General features: G+C 40.2%; 1 protein-coding gene across 2 annotated transcripts in view; it reads left to right on the plus strand.

Moving 5' to 3' along the window:
• Positions 1-12,216, plus strand: part of pde6d (phosphodiesterase 6D, cGMP-specific, rod, delta) — a 54,984-nt gene that overhangs the window by 26,256 nt on the left and 16,512 nt on the right. Inside the window, exons 2-3 of one of the 2 annotated variants that reach the window (XM_048541956.2) lie at positions 3-91; positions 5,204-5,793. In XM_048541956.2, the coding sequence (XP_048397913.1) occupies positions 3-91; positions 5,204-5,439 (325 nt within the window). In that variant the 3' untranslated portion in view covers positions 5,440-5,793. Of the gene's footprint in view, positions 1-2; positions 92-5,203; positions 5,794-12,216 lie in introns of those variants that run through there. The other variant, XM_048541955.1, reaches the window with a different exon arrangement.

The raw sequence follows: 12,216 nt of genomic DNA on the forward strand, positions 1-12,216 counted from the left end.
AGTAACTGGATGAATCTGCGTGATGCAGAAACAGGAAAAGTTTTATGGCAAGGCACAGAAGATCTCTCGTTACCTGGAGTGGAGCATGAAGGTACTTTAATCATATGTTTCATATCCAAGTGAACAGATTACTGTTGATATTGCAAGTGGAAAATCTTGACTGTATTTTAAATAAGAAACATGGCGAGTTCCAATGGAAGTTTTCGGACTGAGAGCAATCTAGAATGCAGCAAAAGAGGATAAAAAAAATTGACCAGGAAGGAGAAGATAGAGCATAAGAGGAAACTTGCTAGGATCATTAATAAAAAGACAGTAAAAGTTTCTAAAAATGTGAAGAAAAGTTTGGTGAACACGAATGTAGGTCCTTTACAGCCAAAAATGGGAGAAATTATAAAGGGCAAAAAAGAACTGGCAGAAGAATTGAACACAGTTTGTTCTGCCTTCACAAAAGAGAACACATAATTTCCTGGAAAGCTTAGGGAACCAAGGGCCTAGTGTGACAGAGAATTTGAAGAAAATCAGTATTAGTGAAAAGAAAGGTGCTGACAACTTAATGGAGTTAAAGGCTGACAAATCCCCAAAGTCTGACAATTTGTATCTCACATTACTAAAGGAAGTGCCCCTGGAAATATTTGATGTATTGGTTGCCACTTTCCAAAATTCTGCAGACTCTGGAGCAGATGTGACAAATGTAACTCCACAATTTAAAAAGGGAGGGACTGGGAAACAAAAGAGAAATACAGACCGGCTAACCTAATGTCTATAGTAAAATACTGGGAAAGCATTAATAGGATTAGACAAAGTCACCATGGGTTGATGACAGGGAAATCATGCTTTACGAATCTACTGGGTTTTTTTTGACGTTGTAAGAATAGGTCAGGAGAACCAGTGGATGTGGTGTATTTGGATTTTTAGAAGACTTGATAAGCTTCCACGTAAAAGGCTAATGGACAGAATAAAAACATATTGGATTCTAGATAAATATACTGACATGGATTGAGAATAGATTCTCAGATGGCAAACAGGGTAGGAAGAATAGGGTGCTTTTCTGGGTGGCAGAACCAGTGGTTTACTGTAGGGGTCAGTGCTTGGGCTGCAGCTATTCATGATTTAAATAAATGATTTGGATGAGGGAGCCAAATGAATTACTTCCAATTTTGCTGAACACAGATATTAAAATGGGCATCAAAGGGTTTCAAGGGAAAACAGGAATTTGCCACTGAAGTAGAGAATCAGCCACAATCATATTGAATGGGGCTGCAGGATCAAAGACCTGAATCACTTACTCCTCCTAGTTTCTGCTTCTCACCTTTTCCCGACCCTCCTATTTGTTCCATTGGTGTCTCCCCATGTTTCTGTACAGCATAAAGCCCATCACCGTTCTCCTCAGTTTGGAAATTGACTTGAAATGTTAAAATGAAGTGTTTCTATCCTGACAGAAGTTGCCAGAACTTGAGTTTCTGCAGAACTTTATGTTCTTATTTATATTCACCTCCTGCACTTGAGTGGCCTATTGTACAGTTGTCTCATAGACAGTTTACTAATACACCCCTGCAGACTCTTCATTTATAGAGGCAAAAACGACTTCTTACTTGTTGAGATAACAAAGCGTGGAACTGGATGAACACAGCAGGCCAAGCAGTATCTTAGGAGCACAGAAGCTGACATTTGGGGCCTAGACCCTTCATCAGTTGGGTGAAGGCTGAGGCTCACCAATACTGCACCTGGAGTTCCCTTATGAGCCTGGTTCTGAATAAAATTCCCTGTTCCTGACTACTAAACAGACTTCCTAACCCTAAGAGTGTAACTACCTCCTGAATTTCCACCTAAACATCAGCAATTCCTCTTAATATTTTATCTTTTAGAAAATTCTTGATTTCTGTGTGATTTATGCATCTTTGTACAGACTGATATATTTACAAGTTACTGTTGCATTGGGCTAGAGCTGAGTGACTCTAGAATTGTTGTTTTCTTCTGGATTTTGTGTGGACTCTTACAAGCAGGCTTTAAGGGACTACTCATACCCACTGAGCAGCCACAAATGTTTCTGACATTATAGACATACTTTCAGTACCTAACCCTAAAGCCCGATTGTGCAAACCTTGGATGAATAATCACTAATGAAAAGCAGTATCTGGGGAATCCTGTATGACCCCCAGTATAAGGGTTTCATACTTTATTACAGAACTGGAAAGATTTTAAATATAAGCCATATAATTTAAGGATCTTGAAAATGCACATAGTCATAGAGTCATGTGGCATGGAAGCAGACCCTTTGGTCTAACCAGTCCACGCAACCATAATCCCAAATTAGACTAATCCCACGTGTTTGCATTTGCCACACATTGCTCCAATCCTTTCTTTTTCAAGTGCTTATGTAAATATCTTTTAAAAATTGTAACCGTAGCCACATCCACCATTTCCTCTGGAAGTTCATTCCACACAAGAACCACTCTCTCATAGAAGGAACAAGGTATAAACAAGGAGAGGAAGACCATCATGAGAGTAATATGGCAGGAAATATTGAGATATTAACAAATTGTTTCTTGGTCAGGTCATTTGTTCAGTAGTTTTCTATTGGAGTAGTATGCCTTAGCATATATTTTTTAAATTAATGAAATGGGATGCTTCTGTTTTCTTGCTAGAAAAGTTGAGATAGACTGGTTTATCTTGGTAATTAACTTGTGAATCTCTGATAGCTGGAAGAAATGTACATATTGTGTATGAGACAATGAGCAGCAAGAAATTTATAAGAATTGTTTAAGCAGGATTATGTGATTTGGATGATCAAGTACGGCATGCACATATACTTGTTTGTTTTAATTACACGGGAACACGAGTAGGCCATTCACCCATTGAGCCTATTCTGCTATTTAATTAGGTGGTGGCTGATCTGTGACCTAACTTCATATACCTGCCTTTGGCCCCTATCCCTTAATACCTTTCCTTAACAAGGTTATTTCTTACAGGTTTAAAATTAACAACCGACCCTGTGTCCACTGACATTTGTGGAAGAGAGTTCCAAACATCTCTCATCCTTTAGTGTAAAAGTGCTTCCTGACATTTCTCCTGAATTATCTGCCCCTAATTCTCAAACTGTGCCCTCTAGTTCTAGAATCTCCAATCAGTGGAAATAGCTAATCATCATCCATTCTGCCTTTTTCTGTTAATATCTTGAAGACTTCAATCAGATCACCCCTTAACTTACCTTACCACAAAGAAAGACTTGGAACACAATCTTCTGGGCCCTTGTGCAGACCAAGTAACGTGATCTGAGCTCAATTAGGAAAGATAGTGACCTAAGCCCTACTGGTGCTGTTGTGGTGCAGTGTAGTATTACTGCCTCTGGACCAGGAGACTCAGGTTCAAATTCCATTTGCTCCTGAGGTATGCCTCTCAACAGGCTAACTGGAAAATATATACCAAAACCCCAACAACACCTTGTCTTTGCCTTAATTAAGTTCTGGGTGGGAAGACCCAAGCTTAATTTTCCTGCTGTGCTCCGCTTGAGAACTATAAGTAGTCAATTAACCACTTAAATTCCTTATGCTGCCAGGCCTGCTATTTCAGCTCCAAGTGAGACCACAAGACCCAGATTCAAGACCCACATACTGCAGAAGCGCGTGCAATAGCCGGTGTGGGCAGCTTGTTGATTTTTGCGTTCAGGGAGATGTGCTCGATCAGCAATGATTTGTAAATGACAGATATCATGGCTGTTGAGAGCTGCCATTCTGCCCTTGCCTCTGACCATGCTGACTCGTATCCACAATTTGAACCAAAGGACACCCAACCTGGAGGTGATGAGATGGCTCAGTGGTTAGCAGTGTTGCCTCAGCGCCAGAGACCCAAGTTTGATTCTAGCCTTGGGTGGCTGTCTGAGTGGAGTTTACACATTCTTCCTGTGTCTGTGTGGGTACCTCCCAGGTCCTCCGGTTTGGTCCCACAGTCCCAAAGATGTGCAGGTTAGGTGGATTGGCTGTGCTAAATTGCCCTGTAGTATCTAGCGATGTGCAAGCTAGGTGGACTAGCTATGGTAAATGCAGGGCTATGGGGATAAGGGGACAGGTTGGGTCTGGGTGAGATGCTCTTAGGAGGGTTGGTGCAGACACAATGGGCTGAATGGCATTGTAGGGATTCTCTGATTCCATAAACCCACCCCACTGCCCTTAACCAGCACTTTCCCGTTAACGATCCTTCATCCTGGAAGTTGAGGGGATGTTTTCCTTGCAGCATTGATCTGGAGCTACCAGCCCCGATTGACTGACTGGCAGCTGCACATAGCTGGAATTTCTTAGCCCAGAGGCCTAATTCCATCAGAAAATCAGAAAACAGGAAGATTACAATCTTGCATTTAGAATTACCTATTATGCAGTAGTGAGGAAGAGCCACATTGTTGAAGGTGGTGTCTTTTGAGATCATTAAACTGAGGTTCTGCATGCGTCTAAGGTGGGTGTAAAAGGTCTAATGGCACTATTTTAAAGAACAACAGAAGAGTTCTCTCCTGTTTCCTGGTCAACATTTATTCCACTTTCAACCATCACCACATATTATTCGGTCATCATTTTGTTGGGCACATATCAGCTGTCATATTTCTTAGATTACAACAGTGGTAGTACTTCCAAATTACTGCAACATCAGTAAAGCTCTTATCAACAGTCTCCCTCAACAATAGGTAATTCTAAATGCAAAGATTGTGATCTTTCTGGTTGTACACCTTCCTGCAATCAGGCTCCTCTTTGGTTACTGGTAGATTTTTTGATGGAATCAGAACAATCACTTTGATTTTTGTGCTCAAGTCCTGGTGTGGAGCTTGAACCCACAACCTTCTGCCTCTGGAGCTGAAAAGTTTTGCCATGATTGAGATCAGTTTGCACTGAGGTTTCGATTACATTGTTCAAGGGGTGGGAATTGTATAGAATTTACAGCATATGCAAGCCATTCAGCCTAATTGGTCTGTACCAGTGTTTATGCCCCACATGAGCCTCCTCCCACTCTTAGTAATCTAATTGTATGGGAATATCCTTCTAATCCTTAGTGTCTTCTGTACTTAACTCTCTTTCCCTGAAATGCAACAATGCTATTCACCACAACTTCTCTATGTTATGGCAAGTTCTAAACACTATGAGTAAGGAGATTTCTCTCAGATTTTTGAATTTAATTAAAACTCTTTAAATTTCTTCTCAACTTTGTTCCCACACTTAAGGCTTGCAAACGGTTTCAGGAAAAACTGTCACAAGAGGCTATAGCTTGAGGGGAACCACTTCATGTCAAGCACAGCTGACCAGGAAACTCTTCCATCATTACTTTCTGATACAGGCATATTGGAAAGATTTCCAGACTGATAACCAGCCTGATAGACCACGATATGAGCAGCGAAGCCTCCGTGGACCTCAGCTCCTTCAATGGGACTTAAACCCAGAATGCCTGGCTCACATATAAGGATGCGGCTCAAAAAGATCTTCTTTTTGTCTATTCTATCGAGCTCCTTCATAATTTTGAAGAACTCTGTTTGGTTAGCCTTCAACCTTCTCTTTCTAGATGAAAGAGCTTCAGCCTATCCAGAACTTTCATAATTATAATCTTTTTAGTTCTGGTATCATTGTTGCACATTCTGCAAATCAGAGACCTGAACTGTGTACAGTATTTTAAGTGCAGTGCAGTGTGTTTCTGCACAATTTGAACATTTTTAATTCTGCTCTTCTTGAGATGGACCCTAGTCTCTTTCTGGGGTTTAATTAGCTCACATTTCTACTTGAGTGATTTTGCAAATCCATTCTCCTAGATCTGTTTGTATTTCAAGTGAAAGAAGTCTTTTTTTAAAAAGAATTTTGCTCAATAAATTCATGTTTTTAATTCTTGGAAAAAACGTTTTATTTGAACCAGTTGCAGATGGATTCTTTTATTATTAATAGAATATAGGTGTCACTGGCCAAGCAAGCTTTCTAGTTTGGTTTGATGTATTATTGTCACATGTACCTAGGTACAGTGAAAAAGTTTTGTTTAGCATTCAGTACAGGCAGATCATACCATATGAAGTGCATAAGGGTAATAGAACAGAGCGAAGAATGTAATATTATCAAGGGAGAGAATGCACAAAAAGAGCGAGATCAACATAAACATTAAAATTTGAGAGGACTGTTCACAATTCCTAATTGCCCTCTGGATGTGATATGAGTTAACCTCTTGAACCGCTACAGCACTTGGGTTACAGAGACATCCACAATGCTATTAGGAAGAGAGTTCCAAGATTTTGACTCAATGACAGTGAAAGAACGAAGATGATGAGTGGTTTGGAGGGGATCTTACAGGTGATGGTGTTCCTGTGCATCTGCTGGTTTATCCTTCTAGCAGTAGCGGTTACAGATTTAAAACGTGTATTCAAAACAGATGTGATGACTTCCTGCAATCCACCATGCACCTGGTATATAGTGATGCTTAGGGTTTGAGTGAAGATTTGTAGCTCGGGTGCTGGTTGTAGATGTTGGTGTGTTCGCCAAGCTGGGAGGTTTGATAGTGGACGTTTCGTCCTGTTACTAGGTGATGTCCTCAGTGCTATGGAGTCCGCTGTGAAGCGCTGTTGTCTTGTGCCGAACCTGCACAAGACAACAGCGCTTCACAGGAAGCTCCTCAGCACTGAGGATGTCACCTAGTAAGGGGACAAAATGTCTGCTATCAAACCTCCTAGCTCGGTGAACATACCAACATCTACAAGATATTGCTGTTGTCGTGAGGTGAAGAAGGGCATGAATGTTGAATGTGGTGGATGTGGTGTGAGTGAAGTGGTCTGTTTTGTACTGGATGTTGTAAGGCATCTTGAATGTTGTTGAAGTTGCACTCATTCAAACAAAGCATCTTGAATGTTGTTGAAGTTGCACTCATTCAGACAAGTGGAGGGTGTTCCATCGTAATCCTGATTTGTGCCTTTGTAGATTGTGGACAAGCATTTAAGTATCAGGAGGTGGATTACTCAGCGTAGAATCGTAGCCTCTGACCTGCTCTCATAGCCACAATATTTATATGTCTGGTCCAGTTCAGTTTCCAGTCAATAGCTAGCTCCGGGAGGATGATTATCTGGGGTACTCAACGAAGAAAATGTCAGTGAACTTCAAGGGATGATGTTTAGATTCACTCTTGTTGGAGTAGTTCGTTGCCTCACAGTTGTGTCACAAATGTTGCTTACCACTTTCCAGCCCACATCCACGTGCAAGTCTTGCTGCATGCAGCCATGGTCTGTTTCAGTGTGAGATATGAATGGTGCTGAATAGTGTGCACACAACTCCACTTCTAGCCTTATGATGCAATGCAGATTATTTATAAAGCAGCTGCAGATAGTTAAATAAGTTGACACCACAGTACATAATTAAGTGAGGTGAATGGAAAAAGAAGATGCAGTAAATATTTAGAAAGCATCAAAAACAGCTTTCACTTTAAACCTTTGAGTAAATTAGCTTACAAAAAAATTGTAGAATTTTTCCTTTTTTATGACTATCTGCAGCAGAACATACAAATCTTGCCACTTTAATATTGCATAAGTTGCATTAATACCCAGTCTTAGCATATTCTATTTTCCTGTAAAAATTTCCCTTAAAGTTGGAAAAGTAATTTACTTGTTTTACCGCCTTTATGTAAGGTCAACTGTATCAGAAAGGAAGAAGGAGGGGTGTTGTCCGTTTTAGTAGCGTTGTTGTGTGGGTTAGCAATAGTTTAATTCTGACCTACTTTTGATTTAAAATCTTCCAAATTCATCATCTGTGCCATTCTTTTGTTTTCCTTAACCACTGCAATTATATAAATAGCTAGTACAGTTGTATAATTAAATGTTTCTGCTTTTAATTTTAACATTGTATACCCAAAGTTATTCGGTTTCTCTAACTAGGGGAATCTTTTGAAATATTAGATGTGAGAATAGTATCAAAAACAATTCCAGATAAATTATACATTCTAAAGTCAACGTATGGTATTAGAATTTTCAGTTGTGATTACAAGGTTATTATTTTAAAGGAGTGCAATAGTTTGTAATAGATATCTGGGCACAAAGGGAGAATAGTAAAGGACAATGCCTGGGCTTGCAAAATACTTGGAGATGCAGCTGGCAGTAGCACAGAGAATAACAAATTAGTAGGTGAAGTTGGAACAGGGAAGAAAGACTGGGAGTCCAAAAGAGTTGAACTGCACGTTATGTAAATACAAGAAATGTTGCACATAAGGTTGGGGAGTTACAGACCATGATTGCAGTGTGGAATTATAATGTGGCAGTGATGGAGGCCTGGCTCAAGAAGGTGCAAGAATTACCCATTCCTGGGAAGGAGCTATTCAGGAAAGATAGAAAAATAAAGAAAGAAGGAGGGATAGCTGCATTGGTTAAGTAGGCATTGCAGTGCTAGAGAAGGAACATGTCCCAGAGAGTTAAAGTAAAAGTAAATTTGGCAAGATCTACAGAATAAAAAGGGGTGCAGTTACTTTGCTTGGTGTAGCCTACAGACCACCAACTATGGAAAGGATGTCAAGCAAATCTGTAGGGAAATTAAAGAGAGATGCTAACACAACGGTGTAGTTACAGTGGGGTCTTCAATAACCCAATTATAGAATGGGGTAATGGTAGTATAAGGGGTAGCACAGAGTAAGTGTTCCCAGATTGTATTTGGGAGCGTTTCCGACAGCACTGCCTGGCCACTACAATGAAGGATGCATTGTTGGATCTGTTCCTTGGCAATCAGATGGGAAAAATAGATCATGAGGTTGTTGGGGAATTTATAGGAAACAGTGATCATTGTATCGCAAAGTTCAGGATGGTGATGGAGAATGGCATGCAACAATCCAGTGTAAAAAAAAATCAGTTGATGGAGAGATAATGTTAATGGGTTAAGAACAGAACTGAGTAGGGTTGATTGGAATAAGAGTTTGGTAAAGGAAAACAATAAGTGATCAATGGGCAATCCTCAAAGAGGAGATGGCTTGGGTACAGTTGGTATACATTTTCTCTAATGGAAAAGACAAGACAAACAAATTCAGAGTTCCCTGGATGACAGAGGAAGTAGAAATTAACAATTGAGAATCAGTATGAATATTGAAGGGTAGGGGGAAGGTGAAAAAGCAAATAAAAGAAGCAAAGAGAATCTGTGAGAAAAGACTAGCAACAAAAGTAAAGAAAATCACAAAGCTTTCTGTGGGCATGTAAACAGTAAGAGAATGGTTACTGGAGGATTAGGGCCTATTGGAGACCAAAAACAGGATTTAAATGTGAAGACAGTGGGCGTACCTGAGGTATTAAATTAATACTTTGCAGCTGTTTAATAAAGAAGAGGATGCTGCTCAGGAAGAAACTCTGTCATGAGCTGGGTGTGAGATTGATAAGGGAATAGTCTTGGATAGAATGTTCACGCTTAAATTTAACAAGACACTGGGATAAGACAAGATGCAATCAAAGGTTTTGAAGGAAGTGAGGATAGAAATTGCAGGGCACTGGCCATAATTTTTCAGTCTACTCTGGACTTGGGGAGGTACCAGCATTCTGGAGGATTGAAAACATTACAGCCTTGTTCAAGAAAAGTTGTAAGTATAATCCCAGCAATTAAAGACCAGCAGGTTTAAGTTTGGTGGTATGAAAACTTCTGGAAAAAATTACTTGGGATAGAATCAATAATGACATGGAAAAACGTGGGTTAGTTAGGATGAGTCAGCATACATTATTCAAGGGAAAACCATGTTTGAATAACTTATTGGAGTTTTTTTTGAAGAGGCAATAGAAAGGGCTGATGACAGTATATATGGATTTCCAAAAGGTGTTTGATATTATGCCACACAACAGACCTGTGTGGAAAGTTGTAGCACATTGCTACAGGTCAGTAGCAACACAGATAACTTACAAGATAATGTGTGGCTTAGAAAGGGTGGATGCTGGGAAGTTGTTTCCGTTAGGCGGGGAGACTAGGACCCGTGGGCACAGCCTTAGAATTAGAGGGGGTAAATATAAAAGGGAAATGAGGAGACATTTCTTCAGCCAGAGAGTGGTGGGTCTGTGAAATTCATTGCCATGGAGCGCAGTGGAGGCCGGGTCGTTAAATGGCTTCAAGGCAGAGATTGATAAATTCTTGATTTCACAAGGAATCAAGGGCTATGGGGAAAGTGCAGGGAAGTGGAGTTGAAATGCCCATCAGCCATGATTAAATGGCGGTGTGGACTCGATGAGCCGAATGGCCTTACTTCCATTCCTACGTCTTATGGTCTTATGGATACAAAATTGGCTGAGTGATAGGAAACAGTATAGTGGCCAGTGAATATTTTTCAGGCTGGAGGAAAGTTTATGGAGTTTTTATTAAGACCTTGCTTTTCCTGATATATTTAATGATTCAGATCCTGGTGTGTGGGGCAATTTCAAAGTTTACAGATGACATTAAATTTTGAAGAGTTCTAAACTGTGAGGCGGACATTATGGAAATCCAAAGGGACATTGGAATTCCAAAGAACAAGTTACTGGACTGGACAGATAGGTAGTACATGAGAACAAAGTGTGGAGCTGGATAAACACAGCAGGCCAAGCAGCATCTCAGGAGCACAAAAGCTGACGTTTCGATGCTCTCTGATGAAGGGTCTAGGCCCGAAACGTCAGCTTTTGTGCTCCTGAGATGCTGCTTGGCCTGCTGTGTTCAGGCAGCTCCACACTTGTTATCTTGGATTCTCCAGCATCTGCAGTTCCCATTATCACTCATAGGTAGTACATGAGGCTTACTGTAGAGAAGTGTGATGTGATGCAGTTAGGTTGAAAGAATGTTGAGAAACAATGTAAGGTATGGGATAAAATTCTAAAGGATGTTCAGGAGCAGAGAGACCTGGGCCTATATGTGAATAAGTTGTTGAAGGTGGCAGGACAGGTCAAGAGAGCAGTTAGTAAAGTATGCAGTGTTCTTGACTTTTATTAATAAGGGCATAGAGTACAAGAGAAAAGAGGTGATGTTGAACTTGTATAAGACACTTGTTAGATTTCACCTGGAATATTGTGTACAGCTATGGATGCCATATTGTAGAAGAGATGTGATTACCTTGGAGAGTGCAGAAGTGATTTACAAGAATGATTCCAAGACTGAGAAAATTTAGTTATGAGGATAGATTGAAGAAATTGAGACTGTTATCCTTGGAGAAAAGAAGGTTGAGAAGAGATTTGATAAAAGTTTTCAAAATCACGATTGAGCAGGATATTGTAGATAGGGAGAAGCTGTTTCCACTCGTAAAAGTAAAAAGAATTAGAGGGTATAGATTTAAAGTGATGTGTAAACAAAGCAAAAATAAAGTGAGGAAAAAAGTTTTAACGTAGCGAGAGTTAGGGTATGGAATGCACTGCCTGGAAATGTGGTGAGGCCAATTTGGTTGAAGCATTCAAGAAAGCATTGGTTGATTATTTGGATAGAAATGGTGTGTAGCAATGTAGGGAAAAGGTAGGATATTGGCACTCGGTATTAGAACCAGTGCAGGAACGATAGGCTGAATGACCTCCTCTGCACCTGTAACAATTCTGTGATTTTTAAAAAAATTTTTGTTAATGTTAGACTTTTGTGATTGAACTATTCTCCTCTTTCTAAGTTATTTCGTTAATTTACTTGTAATGCCTTGGTCAATGAGAAATGTACCCAAAATGAATGTCTTTGTGGACAACTATTTGAAATCAAAGTTAACCAGTAGTAATTTAGATATTGTATAAAAGAAGATAGGCAACATATAGTGGAGACTTGCAAAGTCTGCTCATAGGAATGACTGGTGACATGAACTCAAGAAAACCATTAACATATCAGAGCAGCACGGTGGCTCAGCGGTTAGCACTGTTGCCTCACGGCACCAGGTACTTGAATTTGTTTCCAGCAACCTTCTCTGCGGAATTTTCACATTCTACCCACATTTGCTTGGGTTTCTGCTGAGTCCTTCAGTTTCCTCCCACAGTTCAAAGATGTGCAGTTTTGGTAGATTGGCCATGCTAAATTACCCACAGTGCCCAGGGATATTCTGGTTAGGTGGGTTAGCCATGGGAAATGCAGAGTAAAAAGGATAGGATGGGGTGGGTATCTGGGTGGGATGGTCTTCAGAGGGTTGGAGTAGACTTGATGGGCAGAATGTGGCCTGCCTCCACATTGTAGGAATTCTATGATTCTATAATCTGAATATTCAGATAATCTTGAGGCAAGGAGTTGAGAGGAAGAAAATTTGAAGCAGAGTTGGTGCAGCTTC

This window comes from Stegostoma tigrinum, chromosome 14 (assembly GCF_030684315.1).
Source record: "Stegostoma tigrinum isolate sSteTig4 chromosome 14, sSteTig4.hap1, whole genome shotgun sequence".
Taxonomy (NCBI): Eukaryota; Metazoa; Chordata; class Chondrichthyes; order Orectolobiformes; family Stegostomatidae; genus Stegostoma; species Stegostoma tigrinum.